This window comes from Drosophila takahashii, chromosome 2R (genome assembly GCF_030179915.1).
Source record: "Drosophila takahashii strain IR98-3 E-12201 chromosome 2R, DtakHiC1v2, whole genome shotgun sequence".
Classification (NCBI taxonomy): Eukaryota; Metazoa; Arthropoda; class Insecta; order Diptera; family Drosophilidae; genus Drosophila; species Drosophila takahashii.
In genome coordinates this window covers 7,819,053-7,839,996 of record NC_091679.1, presented here as the reverse complement: position 1 = coordinate 7,839,996, position 20,944 = coordinate 7,819,053, and the positions used below count along the sequence as shown (strand labels likewise).

The following is a 20,944-nucleotide window of genomic DNA, read 5'->3' as shown; positions in this document are numbered from 1 at the left end:
ATACGAGTAATCTGCCGCAACTAAAGAACATATCACTTGATGTATCTTGCCTTCGGTGGTTCTTGAGAAAACTTTTTTGATGCCAATAATTTTTGTGTTAACCTTCAAGAATGTCAGCCAATCTGTGGATTTTTACCATTCTTATAAGCCAACAAAAATCGCGATTCAAATTTTCAAAAAATTTGTTCAAGACTTTCCAAGTCTGACAACACCGTTTTACAGTTTCTGTGTCCTATAACCATCTACTTCATATAAAATATTCACAATTTTTCGAGTGGTGCAACAGTGTTAAACAAACAAAAAACTGAAGAATTTATTTCTGGAAGGATAGGAATAGAGTCAACCACTTAAAAGTGGTCAGATTTATAAAATGTTTGGCATGTATTTGTTTGTAATTGATTCAATAGGGACCCAGTCCCAGTCCCAGTCTAGTCCCCACAGCTTCGAATTTCATATCCTCCCTGGACAGAGATTTCATAAGAAATCCTTTAAGGATGGGTGACCAACGAATACTTTAATTATGTGATTCTAAAGATATCGCGGTCCAAAGAGGATTATTTCCTATCTACCAATCCTCATCTAAATTTTTTCAATATCGCTTGGGGCAGTTTTCCCAGGCTTGTTCACCTATGCCCTTTGATATCAGATCTTTTGTATGTTGATGGTGCGATCGTCACTTCTTTTTTACCTCGTTAAGAGGTTTTTGTTTTATTTATAATATGACACTAAAATTATATTTTAGGTTCCCGGTTTTTGAAAGAACACCCCATATATCCTTTTACTCACCATTTTTGAATTATTAATGGAAGTTGAACTGTCGCAATTGTTTCAAATTTTTTTACAAAAACTTTTAACAGCTTTGAAAGTATAGCTCTAGATCTTTGAGGCTCTATTTCACTGTGTTGTCGTAAGCAGTCAACCAGGTTTAACAAAAGCTTGCAAGACATGGTTTGTATTCCAACAGCTAGTGTTTCATCATGAACATTTTTTGAAAATAGATTTACTGCTTTTATTAATACGTCTAGACTCAGGCTTTGGCGAACATGGTGAGCGAGGTCTGCTAATGTTGAATATGCCAATGGGCGAATAGATTCCAGTGTAACGCCTTTTCCAATAAGCAAGTCCTCATCAAACAGTTTATCAATTGAAGGAATAAATTCTAAAACGAAATAAATAAAGCATATAGTCTGGGTTAATCTTAAGTAAACAAAAAAGTTTAATTTCGGATCAAATGAAATTTTTCTAAAAAACTGAAATTACAAAGCATAATTACAAGTAGAATATATTCTATATATATAATAAATTAAACAACAACCTTGACTTAAAACTCTTAAGCTACTCATAAGCATCACTGGGCCGACCTCGTCAATACAGACGACTTCCGCGGTCTTATGAATCCTCGGACATAATTAACATGGGCAACGTTTATAACGTACATTTACGATACAGTAACATGCCCCACTGTGGCTTCACAAAGCCGCTGCTTTTGGGATTTTTTCGAAAGTGACGGATAACATGAAAGCAAGAACTGTTAAGGGGACATATAGAAAAAAAAATGTTAATTTTTTTTTTACTATTTGAAAATAAAACAAAAATTGTTTGTTATTGTAAAATTTGCTTTTGAAAATAGAAAACCTTTCTAGATGAAGAAAATTCAAGAAAGAATTTTTCTTGAAATTAGAAAATGAAAATCTTTTTTTTTTTGGGCCGTCGCAGCCAAAACATTTTCTACGTATTTAAGGGCAAAATCGCCTGACGATGCTCTTAATTTTTGAACCATGTATCCATGCACTTTGTAAGCAATCTGAGCCTGACTGTTCCTGCTATATACAAAAAGATTAGAATCCTGCACATTTCTTACAAAATAATGATGCAGGACTTTTCGTTGGACATTCCTTTAGGGGAATTGCCAAAAATAGATCCACATTTTGCCGATTTTACCGCTCAAAACGGGAGAAAACTGCGTCAAAAATGACAACACCATACAAATCACCTGCAAAAGTTTTTTTGGAAGAAAATCCTTAAAAAGTATAATTAAAAATGTCAAACTATAGCTATAAGTAAAAAAATTGTTTGCATTTTGCAAACAATTAATTGACAGTCGAATATTTGCTTTGTTTTTTAGGGTGAAAAATAAAAATGTTTTGATGCAATCGGAAAATTAAAAAATGTAGTATTTGCTTGTACATTTCCCATCTAAATACGAATTTCTATGCCATTTTCTCTTTTGAAAACAATTACTTGACAAACTGTACATATATATATCAACAAGAGAGAACGCTATAGTCGGGTTGGTGTCCCGACTATCTAATACCTGTCACTCAGCTAAAGGGAGTGCGAAAGCTGTACTCGGGTGTCCCGACTATTTAATAAACGTAACTAAGCTAAAGGGAGTGCGAGGGAGATAGATATATAAACAATTTTGATTGCGTATAACTTTTTAATGAATGGTCTTCTACATTTCGATAGGTATAAATATACACAACAAAATTGGATTTATACTTCTCGGAAATCTTTAAAGATGTAAGCGCAGTGAGGCCCAAGAATATGTGTGGGAAATCTCGACCTTCTAGCTTTTGTAGTTTCTGAGATCTCCGCGTTCATACAGACGGACATGGCTAGATCGACTCGGCTAGTGACCCTGATCAAGAGTATATATACTTTATGGCGTCGGAAACGCTTCCTTCTAGCTGTTACAAACTTTTGCACGAATAGAATATACCCTTTTACTCTTGTATTTGTTTGACTTAGGCATGTAAATATGTATGCATGTACGCGGCTTTCCCGATCTGAAACCCGATTTTCAACCCTTTTATATTCTGCTCCTCTCTCTCACTCTCTTGACCGACGCGTCGTGACCTTTCTCTCTTCTTCATAAAATTGTCATGATCTGCTCTGCTTAACGTGGTTTCGAGAAAAACGCACTTAAAGATGCACTTACGTACTTAAAGTTAGAGGTTAGGGTACTAGATTTAGCATAACTTCTAAAGTTTTTGTCCGATCGACTTAAAACTTTTTTTGTATAATCTTAAGATGTTAATCTACAAAAAAAATTTCTTAAAAAATCGATATTTTTTACAAGACCTTAAGTCAAAAGTGTGTTATTTAAAAATGTTTAAATGTTAAGTGTTAAATATGTATAAACTAACAATGCACTTTGTCTTCTCTTTCTTACTTAACGGTTTTTGCATTATCCCAATATATGTACATATAAGTATGTATAAGTCGCATTGAAGCGAAGCTCTCTCAACTCTCTTTGCTGTTCGCTTTGAGTTTGCCTTTATCATAGATCGTATTAATTCCGTATGATCAGATAAATACCACAACGAATAGGTTATGGGCCCAGAAATTTCTGTCTGCGGCGGTTGAAAATGAATTTTTCTTTCTTTTGAAATTGTGATTCGGTCGATTGTGAAAATGAGATCGTCATTCCATTCAATCGATAAGCTCGACAACGAGAATTATATCCGAGTTGTGGTCGGTGGTATGTGGTCGAGAAGTGAAAAATGAAGACGATAGTGATGCGCAAGCCACGCAGTTCGATTTGAAAGACGAAAAGGCCCTTGCGAGCATTAGGCTATGCATCAAACCATCGCAGATAAACTATGTAAAAAATTGTACATCTGCAAAAGATGCTTGGAGAATTCTAGCAGGAATTTATATACCGACAGGTCCCGCGCGTCGCATAACACTGTTAAAGCAGTTGTTGTTCATGAAAATGGATGAACATGAATCGGTGATAAGCCACGTAAACAAATTTTGCGCAATCGTGGAAAAACTAAATGAAATAGATTTGACAGTGACCGAAGAAGTTTTGTCTATTTTGTTACTATCGAGCCTCCCGGAAACTTACGAAACTTTTGTGATTGCAATGGAGACTCGCGATAATCTACCAAGTTTGAACACACTCAAGGTCAAACTTCACGAAGAAGGAGACAGACGCAAGGAAATTTAAGAGTGCGCAGAGAAAAGTGAACAGCGTGCAATCGGTTTCAATTCGAGCAGTAAAAATTGGTCAGCAGAAAAGTAAAAGAAGTAAAACGAGGGACAAAAGAAATCGAACGGTTCCGTTGTTTGCTGGTCTTGCGGTCGACCGGGACACAAGGCGTCAAAGTGTAGAGCAAAAAATCATGAGAACAAACCGAAAGGAAACGACGACGCGGAGAATAAGAAATCGTATTCATATTCCGTTTTTGCATGTGCTTCTATAGCTTTCTTACGGTTGAATTTACGAAAACAGAAGCGCGACTGAAAAACAATAAAGGCATCGTAATTATGATTGCAAACAAGCAACACGATTTATTTTTGTTCGAAAACCAAGTGAACAAGTGCTTTGGTGTAAAAACAAATTCGGTAAATGTGTGGCACGATCGTTTCGGACACCTATACAACGGAAGCCTAAAAAGGATGATTTGTGAAAAAATGATTCGCGGTATAAAGTCAACCGAGTTAAAGAACATCAATGGCCAGGTGTGTGAGACCTGTGCAAAATGTAAAATTTGTGTAAAACAGTTCCCGAAAGCAAGTGCGAGTCGAGCGTGTAGTGTTCTTGGTTTAGTTCATACTGACATATGCGGACCAATGAACATAAACTCCCTAGGCGGAAGGCGGTATTTTGTAACGTTCATCGACGACAAATCGCGTTTTGTGTTTGTTGATTTTCTAAAGACAAGAGACGAAGTCTTGGTGAAATTCAAGGAATTTAAATGATTTGCGGAAAACCAAACGGGCGAAAAAATAAAACTTTTGAGAAGCGATAATGGCCGTGAATATTTAAGTGACGCGTTTGAATCATTTTTTGATGAAAGCGGTATAAAAAGACAATTAACAGTACCTCATACTCCGTAGCAAAATGGCGTCGCGGAACGTGCAAACCGGACTTTGGTTGAAATGGCACGCAGCATGATCTTCCATGCAGGTTTGGATGAACGGGTATAACACCGTTTGAAGTGTGGACAGGAAGAAAACCCTGTGTAGGGCATCTACGAATCTTTGGTGCGAAGGTAATTGTTCTGAATAAGAAGCATCACACGAAATTTCTCACAAAAGGAGAAGAACATTACTTGGTCGGATATTCTGAAACAGCAAAAGCATATGGGCTGTTTAATCCCGAGAAACATAAAGTGATTGAGGCACGTGATGTCATTTTTATGGAGGAATCGCTCGGATGCGGCGAGTGCATATAAATCGGGACACTCCCAACTTCTTGAGTTCCAAGAGCAGGTGCAAGTAGCGATTCCGGACGAACAGGCAATAGAAGTGGCGACTAAGTACGAGGAGTTCCCGGCGGATGTGGGTAACATCAGGATCACAGAGGAGCTGGAATCTTCAGTCGAACATGATGAGGTCATCGGGCAGCCCATTTCAGGAGGAGCACGAAGGGGTCGTGGGAGACCTAAAATGGTTTATACAGGTCGTCCCGGACGCCCAGCAAAACAGTTTCACATGCTAAGCAACATATCAGCTGAAGTCATTAGTATTCCTACTAATGAAAACGAGGTTCTAACTAACAAACATGCAGCGGAGAGGCGTGCTTCAATGAAAACTGAAATGGACAGTCTAATAAAAAACAGAACTTGGTCACTAGTCGATCTATCAAAGGGTCAAAAACCGATCGGATGCATGTGGGTGTATGCATTAAAGCGTGACAAGGATGGCAATGTTGAGCGCTTCAAATCCCGACTTGTTGCCAAGGGTTGTGCTCAGCGATACGGAGTTAATTTTACCGAAACTTTCTCCCCCGTTGCCAGATATTCTACTATCAGGGCGTTGGCTGCAGAACATGGATGGCACATGCACCAAATCGACGTTTCTTCAGCGTATCTTACGTGATGTCACCTATATGCGTCAGCCGGAAGGATTTATTAATCATCAATATCCAGAGCGTGTGCTAAAGTTGCACAAATCACTGTATGGGCTGAAGCAGAGCGGCAAGGAATGGAACGAAAAACTCAATTCTACACTCATCAATCTTGGTTTTTGACCATGTCCCAGCGAGCCGTGTTTGTATACTAAAAATGTTTCTACTAATATATGTATTATTGTGGTATACGTAGATGATCTCTTGATAGCCAGTTCCGACAGAAGATATCTCGAATCGGTCAAAGCTGCCATTGCTGATGAATTCCATGTGGTCGATGGCAGCCAGTTAAAACATTTCCTAGGCATGGAAATAGAGAGAGATGGCGAGACCAGAAGCGTGAGAGTTGGCCACAAGCAGTATATTGAGGATCTACTCAAAGATTACTCTATGGAGTGCTGCAAGCCAAACGCTACACCATTGGAGGCAGGACATCAAGTGAAATGCGACGATCCTAGCTGCCAACGTGGAAATCAGGGGACCTATCAATTTTTGATTGGCTCTCTGATGTACCTTGCTGTTACTACGCGGCCAGATATCCTCCATTCGGTGGCGAAATTGGCACAACAAAATGCTGATCCGCACACTGAACATGAAGTCGCTGCCAAACGAGTGCTGCGATACCTAAGAGGCTCGGCTAATCGGCAGTTGCATTACCATCGTACTGGTCGTGCAATACATTGCTATGTGGGCGCTGATTGATCAGAAATGTATGAATTGTTTGAAATGTAATAAAATATAATATACAAAAAAAGTTATATTTTACTTTCAGAGTTTGTAAAACTTCCTTTCAATAAATATTATTTCTTGAATCAAGAAATAAAATTTCTTGGAAGGAAATTTTCACAAGAAAGAATTCACTTTTAAACCAAGAATTGCTTTTCTTGTTTTAAGAAATATTTTTTCTTGTTTAGAAGGTGCCTTTCTAAATAACCATTTCTTGTTTTAAGAAATTTTTTTTCTTGTTTTCAGAAATTAAATCCGCAATCCATCTGTCACATTCCCCCAAGCCCAAACAAAAAAATCCAAATACTAATACACCGGCAACGATTAGGTCATACCACTATGGGGCATTCGACCTGTTTTTTTTGGCATAAATGTGTTTTTTACATGTATTCAAGTTTTCGAAACATTATTGGAAACGTATTAAGAATAGATCAAAATGAAATGTTACATACCGCAAATGTTAACTTAACAGTCCAATGTTAAAATAACAGCTGTTAAAGTCAGGCGCAGCAAGCGAACACAAAGTTTTCGTACTTTGCTTGATTTTGCAGTGCATACAAGACAAGACGTAGAACCATAAAACTTGAAATGGATATTCATTAAAACTGTCCCTAAGGCATTTTTCCACTATGCGGTTTTTTCGGTATTTTTGTGTATTTTCGATTGGCAACGCGATAGGCGGACGTGAGGTGTTTCCATTGGCAAACGCGTCTGAAAACAGCTGTTGTGCTATTGTCATTTGCGAGCTGAAGTAAACAATGGATTTAAATAATTTGTTATTGATAATTGTAATCGCAGAACAGCATTTGAACAGCGTGGAAACATTGCTGCAATGATGAAAGCAACAACATCCCACGTTACGCTGCTTGAGCATTTATTACGGCAGAAAGCAAAAGGATCTGCTGCAGAAGGCGTTCATATATATAGATCTGAACAGTCATTTAATTAATTCTTTGACACGACCCCCGACAGCAGTAGCTTCTGCGGCGGCACGTCACTGAACAGAATCTGATACGGGGCAGAAACGCCTACAAGAACATTGTGCGCAAGAAAGAGGGAGATGTGCCCTTTTCTTGCAGTCCCCTGTCAACGTGTGTCATTTGAATATGGAATGGCCATTTACGGTCTAACCAGGAGGTCGCCTTAATGGACTGTCATGAGGCAGGGAAGCCCATGTGGCTGCGCTGCAACGACCAATATTTCGCTTCCGATCCTTTCTAGCCGAGCCATTCCATTGGATAAACGAACTGCTACTGCCCTTTATGCGCTTGGATCATCCTCGGAATTCTGAACTATTGCCAGATCATTTGGCATATATCATATATCAAATACCAATCTATACGAAATAAAGTTCATGTAAATATCGACAATAAATGGTTTTAATATTTCCCGCTTCTTATCAGCCTCTTATCAGTTTCGGGTCCAGAAAAATGTTCATGCCTGGTTAATACTGCTTAAATATACCACAAATTTCACTTTCCAGCCCTGTAACGCGACAAATTTCTACCCTCCCCTCCTCACTCCTCGCCTACAAGTTTTGTATGGGATTTGGGCGCGTTAAGCGGTAAATGGATGCAAACGCGACGCGTCCATAATGAGCAGAGGGCATTACTTTGTGTTAATATTACTATGATGCTTATTTCGTGAGTGTATTTGTAGCAATGGCTTCATATACCAAGTAGTCTCTTTTAATAGGTTTGGAAAAAGAAAGTTCAACTTTGAATAGAGATTAGAAAAAATGTTAAAATTTGTTGAGCCTGTGGGTTGAATCATTTTAAAGGGGGGTCAATTCTCGATTTGGGACATCCAGCCTTAATGTGCACTTTTTGCGACTTTAAGAGAAATTCCATTTTTACGGTACTGCCAAAAATGGTCAATTTAACACTTTATTTGTCTTCTTCTTGTTTTGTAAGATGAATTGTTAAATAAATTTAATGCAAAAGTCTTCGCCATAACATTATATTTGATTTGAAAACATTCCGAGTCTTATTTTCATGGAAAATATTTTTTTATACGGCCAGTATTTGCCATTTGCTTTGTTTTGGAATTATTAATTAATGCCAAAAAAAACAGGTCAAATGCCCTATAGTGCATACCAATGCCCATTACATGGATAGAACACTTCCCAACACATGCCCATTCTGCCATCACTCCCCAATAGATATCCAACATATCATCATCTACTGCCCTCCCTTTTAAAATTTGTATACCCTTGCATTTTAGGTAGGCATAACTGCAAGGGTATATAAAACTTAAGCTGGCCGAAGTCAACTTCCTTTCTTGTTAAAAATAAAATACATACCCTATCAAGAGAAAACGCTATATTCGCTATAGCAGACTAGCAGACTATTACTCAGCTAAGGGAAGTGCGACTGCTTGCACTGCTTGAAATTTTGTTTTGGTTCATAACTTGTTTAAGAATGGTCCGATTTGAAAAACTTCTTCTACATTTCGATAGGTATTAATAAACACAACAATATTTGCTTTTATCCCTTTCCAAAATCTTTAAAGAAGTGGGCGTCAGACACATTTTAAGGTCGTTTAAGGTGATTGCCGGCGTTAGAGAGGTCGAGTCGCTCGGCTGAAATAATCTTCCGCTTTATCTTGCGCTTTGTAGTTTCCGAGATCTCCGCATCCACTATTTTTGTTTTCGATGGCACAGTTTTTTTTTTAAGATTTTTATACCCGTTACTCGTAGAGTAAAAGGGTATATTGTATTCGTGCAAAAGTATGTAACAGCTAGAAGGAAGCGTTTCCGACCCCATAAAGTATATATATTCTTGATCAGGGTCACTAGCCCAGTCGATATAGCCATGTCCGTCTGTCTGTCCGTCCGTATGAACGCTGAGGTCTCGGAAACTACAAAAGCTAGAAGGTTGAGATTTCCCACACATATTCTTGGGCTTTCTACGCAGCGCAAGTTTATTTCAGCCAAGCGCCACGCTCCCTCTAACGCCCACAATCGCCCACTAACGATTTTAAAATTTGTCTAGCGCCCACACCTTTAAAGATTTCCGAGAAGTATAAATGCAATTTTGTTGTGCATATTTATACCTATCGAAATGTTAAAGACATTTTTCAAATCGGAAAGTTTAAAAGTTATGCGCAATCAAAATTTTATATTTCCATCTCCCTCTGACTCCCTTTAGCTGAGTGACGGTTATTAGATAGTCGGGACACCCACCCGACAATAGCGTTCTTTCCTCTTGTAATACCCGTTACTCGTAGAGTAAAAGGGTATATTGTAGAAGGAAGCGTTTCCGACCCCATAAAGTATATATATTCTTGTCCGTCTGTCTGTCCGTCTGTGTGTCTGTCTGTCTGTCCGTCTGAACGCTGAGATCTCGGAAACTACAAAAGCTAGAAGGTTGAGATTTTCCACAAATATTCTTAGGCTTCCTACACAGCGCAAGTTTATTTCAGCCGAGCGCCACGCCCCCTCTACCGCCCACAATCGCCCAATAACGGTTTTATAATGTGTCTGGTGGCACATTTAAAGATTTCCGAGAAGTATAAATGCAATTTTGTTGTGTATGTGACACGAACCCGACTATAGCGTTCTCTCTTGTTTTTACATAAATTTATCAAAATACAGTTCACTCCATCTACATACATTTTTAAACTAATTGTTTCAATAAATTCCCGCAAATATTTATTTATTTATTTATCTATATCCAATGGATAAATCCTTATCTGGCTACGTCTGACTACAATTGATTAACTTAAATCTATTAATGAAAATTAATTAAAAAATCCCCTATTGATCCTGATCAAGAATATATAAACTTTATGGGGTCGGAAACGTCTCCTTCACTGCGTTACAAACTTCTGACCAAAATTATTATACCCTCTGCAAGGGTATAATATCCTTTCTTGGCCCCCAGCTGAATCTAATGCTTGTAGGCAAGGAATTAAACATTCTAAGGGCCGTTTTCTCGTCCGTACTTTAGTTTGCCTGCCGGGACAACGGAGCGATAAACAAAAAATGGTTTACTCGTCCTTATGTTAGCACAGGTAGGGACAAATTTTGTCTCGGGTCTTCATCCACCGTGCAAAATTTGTGCGGTTGGATTGTGCGCAAGTGTTGCCAGACATTTGAGCGTTGTCAATCTGGTTCCACTCTTCATTCGAAAACAGGGCATTGTATTTACAGTTAAATACAAATCAAAATTGTTAAAGTCATCCAATTAATTTTAAAATGAATTCCCGAGCGATTTATCTTCAAACTCTGTGGGATATCGTCGAATTGTCTGAAGTGCGAACCTATCGGCGCAGATATCACGACCAAAGAAATTACTTCGAACATTACAGTGATGAAGAATTTGTTAAAAGGGTTCGCTTGAGAAAAAGCGGTGAAATTTGTTTTAGAGAAATTTAGTTTTAGAAAAATTTAAAGTAAAGCAGTAGGTGCATTCATTTGATTTAACTAATTCCATATAATCAAAAACCATTATTATCGGAAAACGATAATACAGCCATGGGTTAAGCTTCTAATAGCTCTTAGATTCTACGCAAGCGGCAGTTTTCTTATAACTGTAGGCAATTTTTGTGGTGTTAGCGTGGCCACAGCCAGTCGAGTTGTTAAGGGCATTTATTTTGCTATAGCGTCTTTTTCAAAACAATTTATGAAGTACCGGCGTATTAAAGATCTTCAAGAAAATGTTGTTTTTATAAAATAGCCAAGTTTCCGAAAGTCATAAGAACCATAGATTGCACGCATGTAAGAATTCAATCTCCCGGAGGCGATTCCGAAGACACCGGTTCTACAAGAATTGTGTCCTGTGTATCGGTATAATTTTTACCGCGAAACTTTCTTTCTGCCGACATTGTTTTTTATTAGTTTGAAATTTTGTTTATATCATTAGCTGTTAGTATGACTGTTTTATGGTATTTTTCGATAGTTTTTCAAGGAACAAGTGTGAAGCAGGGAATACTGGCTAGCATAGGGCGAGCCGGATCAGTAAAATGCAAGGATCGCAATGCAAACTTTAAAAACTTTTTCTGCAACCTCTCAATCTTATTGATTTGGACACTTCCTGAGGGATTAGAAATAAAGGATCCATATTCGGCCCTGGAACGGATCCGCGAATACGGATCTTTGAATAAGACCGTGTTTCGCTTAACAAAGCGGAACATTGCATCTGCTTTTGGTAGTATAAAATTCAGATGTTCATTAAATAGAAATTTGTCATCAAATAATACCGCAGGTCAACTATTTCATTCAAAACAGAGAGAGGGTGGTTATTGATGAGATAAGTGGATGGGATGGTATAGAACGTATCGCATAACGAACGATGTGGCATTTGTAAAGGTTTAAAGGCAAACTATTCTTGGAACACCAAATACCGACACTATCTAGGTCTGATTGAGACAATGTCGAATCATTTACGGTAATGACAGTCCTATAAATTTTAAGATCATCCGCATAAAGAAGGAAGTTAGAAAATTTAATACATGTACAAATGTCATTTATAAAAATAATAAAAAGTAAAGAGCCAAGAGAGCCTTAGGAAGTCCTGATGTCGCTTTATATTCAACATGATAGCGCCGGTTATCCAAATACGATGCTATCCAATTAAGAACTTTCGAGAGAAAGCCTAGTTTAGAAATTTTAGCCTTAAGGGCAGAGTGAGACACCTTGTAAAAAGCTTTGCAAAATCTGTGTAAATCGAGTCCATATGTGAGTGATCCTCAAATGCATGTACGCAGTGACTCGAAAAAATAGCCAAGTTGGTCGTCGTAGATCGACCAGGCATGAAGCCATGTTGGTTAGGTTCTATATAAGACCTTATTGAGAACGATAATTTTTGGAAAATTATTCTTTTGAACAATTTAGCAATGTTACCGATTTTAGCAATCGGCCTATAATTCGAAATATCAAATTTACTTTCTCCTTGATGGACCGGCATCACTCTGGAAATTTTCCAGCTAATTGGGAATCTACCCTGAGACAAAGAAGAGGAAAACAAGATCTGCAGAGGTAGGTGAAGACTGCCAATACAATTCTTTAGGAAGAATGTGTAGAAAATAATTGCGTTTGTTGAAGTCTGGCAATGCTGGCATGTACTATAGAGGTCTCGCTCTTACGAAGATGGAACAATAACAATGTATGATAATTGTATTCTCTTTTTAAGTTAGTTGCAAATAAACTCTTCATGTGAATACACGCACGGCGGTTTGTATTTTTAGATTTGCCAGCTCAATAGAATGAAGAAATTCCATCAAAGTCTAGCCTTTGGGAATCATCAAAATAACTGATTGCTTCAGGAATGACATCATACGATATGTCCAGACTCCCAATATTGCAAATTTATGGAATTGAATTTAAAGTTTTTTGATCATACCAATCATTGGAAGGTTCAATGTTCGTGGAAAAATACCCAGCAAACAAATTGGCGATATCGGCCTCAGTGGAAGCAACAATATCACCATAAGACATAGTTGCAGGTAGAGACGAATGAGATTTCTTAGAAATAACAAAGCGCCAAAACGCCTTGGGGTTGTCCTTTAAGCATTGCTCAACTACACAACTGTATTGATTATAACGAAATTTATTGTGATACTCAAACTCACGTTTATGCTGCCTGTATCTTTCATTATCTGCTGGGTTAAGTGTTTTAGAAAATTTCTTGTAATATTTATTCCTAAGGTTTTTGTATTTTTACAGTCCTTTCGTATACGAAGGAAGACTTTAGGAACCCCGTACCCTGGAACGGACTATGATGTCAAGGGTATTTCTAATAGTTGAAACAAAGGTTTTATAATTAGTTTCAACGCAAGGGTTCGATAGTAAGGCACACCAATTCAGGGATAGCAGGCAATCTCTTAGGGAACTCAAACTAAAGGGATCAGAAAGATATAAAATTCAATGTTAAAGCATAAGGGTTTGTGATCACAACACAATTTGAAATGGTAAATTCAGCAAGATTTACGTTAGAATGAACAATGGAATTAATGAAGATTAAATCAAGAAGCTTATGCAAATCATTGAAAATATTACTAATTTGGGTGAGGCCCATACTAAAACAGTCATTAATGACAATCATTTCATGTGAATGATGCACGTTTCCGGGCACCATAGCAGCTGCTTGTGGGTCACACGTCCAGACAACAGAACTGAGGTTGAAGTCTCCTGCCACACATATGCAATCAGAGTCCTCCAAGCTGGCATGGATGTTCGATATGTTGTCTAGGTGAGCCTGGTAAAGTCCAGAATCACTGCCCGGAGGAATATAGGAAGCCACAATCGATATCTTCCCGGATGAGCCAGGCACCGTAACCGCCAACTTATCCAGAAGCGAGTCATCATTAAGAAGTCGAATTGTCATATAACGGAATTTACGGCTAACAGCCATTATAACGCCACCTTCTCTCTCGAAGTCTCTATCTTTACGAAATACTTGAAATATTTTAGGATTACTTAAATAAAATTAATTACTTAAATATAAAATAAGGTAAAGAAAACTATTTACAGTAATATTTTTAACATTTTTTTTGGCCAACTAATCTTTGTTTTTGTTTTTTGTTTTTTGACTTTTAACTTTTTATTTAAACTCTGAACTCTAAATTTTATGCGAGTTTTAAAAAAAATTCTTTTACTTGTTCGTCCAATTGGATGGCAATACTGTCTTCGATCATATCGACCAGCAAAAATCGTTTTTCGCAAATAGTTTTGCCATTAAATTTGTTAAAAACGCATTCCAGCTGTTTGATTTTATTAACAAATTCGTTTGATGGCTTTATCAGCCCACCCCTGGATGCCATGTCAACATATGTGAACGTTGAATTCCTTTTATCGACGCAATCCAACCCACCGGGAAAATTCCTCTGGAAAATAACATATTTTCAAGAGGTTTCTCCATAGAAGCGGAAGGGACAAAACCTCATTCACCCCTTACATTTCTTCCATCTCTGGTTTCAAAATACACGGGGGTGACACAAAAAGTAAGGGGGAAATGAGGTTTCTATCTGGATCTCTGGCAGAAGAATGCAGGACAAAATCCACTGGTTTTTCGACTTCCCGCATTATAGATTTTCCACACGTACCCAGTTATGGTTTTCCTCCACTTGCAATATCTGCTTTTTTACACCCTCCCAGTTTTGGTTTTTCCAGACCCTCGCAGTTTTGGTATTGCACTGCTTTGCAGTATCTGATTTTCCACAATAAAAATCATGTTTTTTGTAATATTTGTTTGTGTATTTATTAATAATATTTACAATCGAAGCATTGGAACTAAAAATGTTTAATGCCTGAAGCATTCCCGGGTTTTGCTTGGCCGAATGCAGTTCTTAGATATCCATTTCTTGTCTGTCTTCTGAAAATATCAAAAATAATTTAGATATGAATGTAAGACCAGGAGTAATAATAAGAGTAATTACCATTATTAGGTCTCCGCACAAAATTAAAGGATCTCTCCAGAAATTATGCCTGGTTTGCCATGGCCGATCATTTACCCTCTGTTCAGCTGTTTTATGTCGGGTATCTATATCAAAAACTATGAGAAGAAAAAATAAAATATGACAAACGCAGGCGCAACACTTCTGGTCCCAAGAAGTCTCAGTCGGCCTGGCTGAAATAAATGAAATATTTTGATAAAGTTAAACAACTAAGTTAGTACTGAAGTACTATTTATACAACCATTTAATGAACACCTCACACCATTTACCACTGGTAAAGATTAAAAACATTTCAAGTGTCACTGAAATGCAGAATTTGTGTTGAAGATAGCATCCGGAGGCGTATATTTATTAATCGCGAAAATATCTGTGATACTAGCCTTTGTAACGCTGAAATAAAGATTATAAAAAGACAAAATTTATTTTATCACTCACCTTTTTATTGTTTTTCAGATTAAAATTAACTATTTTCACTTTTTTTTCACTTTTTCCAACAAATTTAAAAATGATGTGAACCTGCATTATATTCTTGATAATACCATACAAAATGCAGATAAGTTTAGTGTAAATTTCGTTGTAAAGTTGGGTCACACTTTGGCGCCGAATAAACATTTCGTTTAAACAATACTTTTCAGGGACCGTAATCATTAAATGTTACGTATATTATAGGTATATTAGGCATTTTTCGTGTTATCAATACCACCAACACGAATTTTTATATTTTAACAACACTTAAAAATGGCTTAGACCACGATCTGACGATCAAATTATTTTATTTCACAGAAAATGTTTAAAAATGTAAAAAACAACATTAGTTTTCTTTGTAATTTAATGTAATTCCTTGATAAATGTGATCAAATATTTTAATCGTCTTACCGTGGCTTTTCTCTATAATTTGGTTGAATCCCACATTCATTCTTATTATTATTTGAAAAATGTTGAGTAAAATAAATTAATATTATTATTATAGACATTATGATAATAGTTATATAGTTTAATTTATTTGATTAACAATTATTAATATTTTTTCTACGAATTTTAAAATTACTAAAAATTAAAACTAAGTGTGAGAACAAGTCTTTTGGTTTTGGTGTAAATCATAGGATTTTTGAATATTATAAGTTGGTGATTTTTTTGTTAAAAAATATTATAATCGTAGTGCCACAGAAATCACACAGCGCATAAGTGGCCTGATATTGATGCTACTCAGAAACCCACCCTCAATTAACGCTCAGAAATTATCTATCCCTACACCGCCGCCTGCAAAAAGGAACAGGATTTCAAGAACACAAAAACCAACTTCTCACATTCTCGCTGGGAAGTCCAGCTTGAGTCGCCTAATCAGGTAGCCAGGGATGTACTCTATGGAGTCATCTTTTAGTTGGCTTTCTGCATCGATCTTTTCCCCTATCTGCTCTTCAATGGCTAATACTTCGTTGGGATCTCTTGACGAGCTGGACGGCTGGGTTGAACTTATATTAACCATGGCATTGGCTCCACCTCAACATTGGCCTTCTTATCCAAAACCTCGATGTTTCTCGCTAAATTTATAGATAAAGTTTTGTTCATTCAAACATGAATTGTAAAATAATTGACAAACAATCAAGAAAATACTTAACAATCGCGTAGACTTCATAAACAGAGACTCTGCAAATCTAACACATATGAGAATTTGTTATTTTATAGTTAGACATGTGCTCAATTAATACCAACAATAAAGTTGTTACCTATCAGGTATTTGCGTAACCGGAATTTAAATTCAAGCGGTGATGGGTGGTCATGCAGGCCACCTTTGGCCCGCATTGCACCAAAAAGTGTTCCAGCTGATCCTGCGATATCCGACTGGTAATAAGGTACTTCATATTGTACCTATCCGCAAGGTACTTATATAATTCATTTAAAGAGCTGTTACTTAAGAGCATACCTTTTTGAAAAGGCAAACTCATTTTGCTTTTTGGTATAATAACTTGGGACATAATCTGGGTCATTTTATTTAAAACCTGTTGCTGAACCTCTAGATTATTTTCCATGGGTTTTTTTGTTGGAATTAAGTTAGAATTAAGTTAGTTAATGTCGATTCTTTTAATTTTTTTTCTTGTATATTAACATCCTAAGAGTATACAAAAAAAGTTTTAAGTCAATCGAACAAAAACTTTAGAAGTTATGCTAAAACTAGTACCCTAACCTCTAAATTTTAGGTACGTAAGTGCATCTTTAAGTGCGTTTATCAAAGCCACGTTTCGAAAGTCCGTGTTCATCGGCATTTCTAAACGGTGTAACGTGCACGATTGTGATGCATCAGCAGTCCCTCTGTCTACTTTACGGTTCCGGCCGTGCTCAGGGAAAATGGTGTGGGTCGTTTGGGGCTGCTTCCACATAGGCGCTACATGAACAAATGTTGTAGACAGTTAGGAATACGGGGAACTCTAAACCAGGTTAATATTTCTCAAGGCGCGTTTATATAATTGGACAGAAGAACTAAGATGTGGTTGTTCTCCTTTTCCTGGCCCACCCAACCTGTAGAATCTGAGAAAATTGCGTGATCCTACCCAATTCAGAGTCGACGTGTGATACTTAGGTGCCCCTACAAAAGAAAATTACTCCATATTGATTTCAAATGCGTGGTAAATTACAAAATATATTTAGCTTCCTTTCAGGGGAAGTTTTCTGAGATTCGGCTCCAAAATTCATTACCAAAAACAATTCCATTAATTTTTCATACTAAATTCAGTTCGTGACACGCGTTTACTACATTTGGATACTTCATTACTTATTTCATTATATAAATGAGTATGTAATTCGAACAGAGAGAGCTCTAGTATAGGTTTCGGGGTTCAAATCTCTTGGGTTAGTTATTTACACCGCTTTAATAATCAAGGTAAATCAATCGGTAGGGGTCATATCATCGCTTACTCATAAAAACTCGGCTAGGCCGTACTCACGAATCAGCTGCTTTCCTCCGTTGTCGACAGGCCTGAAGATGACGGTGTGCTGTTTTGGAATCTCCAGAAGTTAGGTAAATTAGATGATATGTACGACTATGATTGGGCGGCTTCATACAAGAGATTAGGAAAGTAGAGCTCGCCTGATCGTACTAATAATAGGGAATTTTATAACTAAGTTAAACTAGTCCTCGAAACAGAGTTCATCTGGCTGCTCGAAAGGTTATCCGCTGGGTCGCAACACACGAGGCGACGCTCGAGGTTAGAAGCTAGAGGCGCTTCGGATCACGTGGCGCTCGAGGTTAGAAGCTAGAGGCGCTTCGGATCACGTGGCGCTAGAGGTTAGAAGCTAGAGGCGCTTCGGATCACGTGGCACGACCAATCTACGCCCACCGAACTATGTCCAAGTGACCAGCGTGCAGCATGCCGATGCGAACCGCGTGGGCAGACCAGCGGTCGGCAGCGAGAAAGTTTCGATCGGGATTACATTCTAGGGTTGTATGTTGTTGTTGTTGTTCCGATAAGCTGGTTTATTTGGTTGATTTTACGAAGATTATATGAGTTTTAATAATCCTCCAACAGCAGAGTTGTGGTCGTTGGACGCGCAGCCGCTGGCGGATGCGAAAGCATGGCGTCAACTTGACCGATGCTGGCAGCCTTCAGATATTTGCCGCAGGTGGCTCCTACGGCTTCGGCAGCAACTACTGTTGGGGTTTTCTGTTGTACAGCAGCAAATGGGGTTGGGTTTTCTGTTATACAGCAGCAAAAGCCACAGGCGTGAACGCCGCGTTTGCTGCCTGTCGTTGGCTAGGGGATCTGCAGATGATTAGGTTAGGGACGATCGTATTCGGTAACTTTTAGGAATAAATACCTATTAATATCACCACACTAAACCGGGATTGGGTGCAAACGACGAGGTCGACTTGCAGAAGATGGTCTCTATTCAGCGCGAGAATTCTTTTCACTTAGATCACCACATTTTATGAGCAATTTAATTTTTACGTCTGGCTTCGCCGAATGGTTGTGAAAAGAGAACGCTGGAAGCACGGGAAGTTGGCTGCGATGGTTGGAAGTTTGACGTTCACACGGTTGCCGTATAGGCTGTTCGGGGCGAATACCAAAAATGGGTCCTGCCAACTTAGCTAACTTAGGGTTACCAGATGGGTTGTATAGCGCTCGATTTAAATTTACAGATGCATAACGTCTTCTAAAAATCGCACCCTCACACCACAGGTTTAATCTTTGATTACAAAGCGAAGATAAAAGCTGAAAGAAAATCAAAGGGGGTGATTCCTTACCAAAGATCCTTGGCATGAAATTTTCCAATCTCTTTACCATGTAAATCTTCAACAAGATATATATTCTGACCCAGTTTTCTTTTGATTCGAACTTTGCTTCCCACAGGAGCTAATTTTGCATTGAAGTTATCCGCTGCCTTGCTTAAAGCAAAATTTCGCTTAATAACTTCTTGTCCCACTACAAAGGAGCGTGGACGAGCTCGTAGATCATAGGTACGTTGGTTTCTTTCATAAGCTTTGCTGAGATGCTTTCCTATATTCGATCGAATACTTTGAAATTGATCACTTCGATTGCATCTTTCCACGTCAGCATTTAACAAATGAAGGTTTCGCAACAGTCTGTAGTCGTTACCATGAGTAATCATCGGCTGTCCAAATATTATGAAATATGGTGACATCCCAACGGATTGATGAACAAAATTTCTTAACGATGAATTGATGCTAGGTAAATATTCATCCCAGACTCGTTGGTCGGATTGGCTATACGATCGTAAAGCTGCGTTAATAGACCTATTAACTCTCTCAGCCGCGTTTGACTGGGGAGCGTATGCACCAGTGGTTATGTGCTGAATACCGTGTTTGGAAATAAAAGCAGCAAAATCATGGCTTTTAAATTGAGTTCCATTGTCACTAACAATTATTTCCGGAACTCCAAAGCATGAAAAGATGTCATCCCTCAGGAAAGAAATTACTACTTGTGAGGTAAATTTCTTTACTGCCTTAAGAAATGTAAATTTCGAAAAGTGGTCAAGAATAATAAAGATACCTATATTTCCTCGTTTTGAACGGGGGAAAGGTCCTATAAAATCGACATACAATCTCTGAAATGGCCTATCACTTGATGCTTGACTTCCCATTGGTGGCTTTAATGTTCGTGTGGGGAATTTCGAGGTCTTACAAATATCACACTGCCCTATATAGTTGCGAACATCAATGACCATTTTTGGCCAGAAAAATCTTCTCCGAATGCGTTCTAGGCATTTTGCAATGCCGCAATGACTTGAAGTGGGTTGATCATGCGCTGAGCTGACGACTTTCACGCGTAAAGCTTCAGGAACGAATAGTTTCCAACAATCATCCGGATCGGTGTTTTCGCCGTAACTAAAGTTTCGACGATAAATGTACTTATCAACCACACGAAAGTCTGGTAGCTCCGAAAATTATACCTATCCCTTAACCTGCGATATTCGTCGGACTGAAATGCTTCTGATTCCAGATCAATTTCTGGGAAAGGTTCTATATCCAACTCACCAATTTCGTTGGAACCTTCAAAAGCTCTAGAAAGCGTGTCGGCGACAATATTTTCACTTCCCTTTCTATGTTCAATAGAAAAGGAATATCCTTGTAATTTTATCGCCCATCGAGCGAGCCTGCCACTCAAGTCAGCTTGGTTCATTAGCCAGCGAAGGCTTGCGTGGTCAGTAACAACTTTAAAAGTGTGTCCTTCTACATACATGCGAAACTTCTTTAACGCCAAAACCACTGCCAGGCACTCCAGTTCGGTGACTGTGTAGTTCCTTTGGGCTTTGTTTAATTTCTTAGACATGTACGCGATTGGTCTTTCACATCCTACTTCATCAACCTGAGCGAGTACGGCTCCTACTCCATGCAGGGATGCATCGCACTGCACCACGAAGGGTTTGTCATAATCAGGATGGATTAGCAAGGGAGCTGCACATAGCATGTGTTTGATCTCTTGGAAGGCAGATTGAGCAGACTCG

At 38.2% G+C, this 20,944-nt stretch overlaps 1 protein-coding gene across 13 annotated transcripts in view; it reads right to left on the bottom strand.

The window, feature by feature from the left end:
* Positions 1 to 20,944, bottom strand: part of Nipped-A (Transcription-associated protein Nipped-A) — a 520,496-nt gene that overhangs the window by 350,165 nt on the left and 149,387 nt on the right. For 12 of the 13 annotated variants that reach the window (XM_070213836.1, XM_070213837.1, XM_070213827.1 and 9 more), the window contains one exon: positions 787 to 1,159. The exons of the other annotated variant lie outside the window; for it this stretch is intronic. In XM_070213836.1, the coding sequence (XP_070069937.1) occupies positions 787 to 1,159 (373 nt within the window). The remainder of the gene's footprint in view (positions 1 to 786; positions 1,160 to 20,944) is intronic. 13 annotated transcript variants of the gene reach the window in all.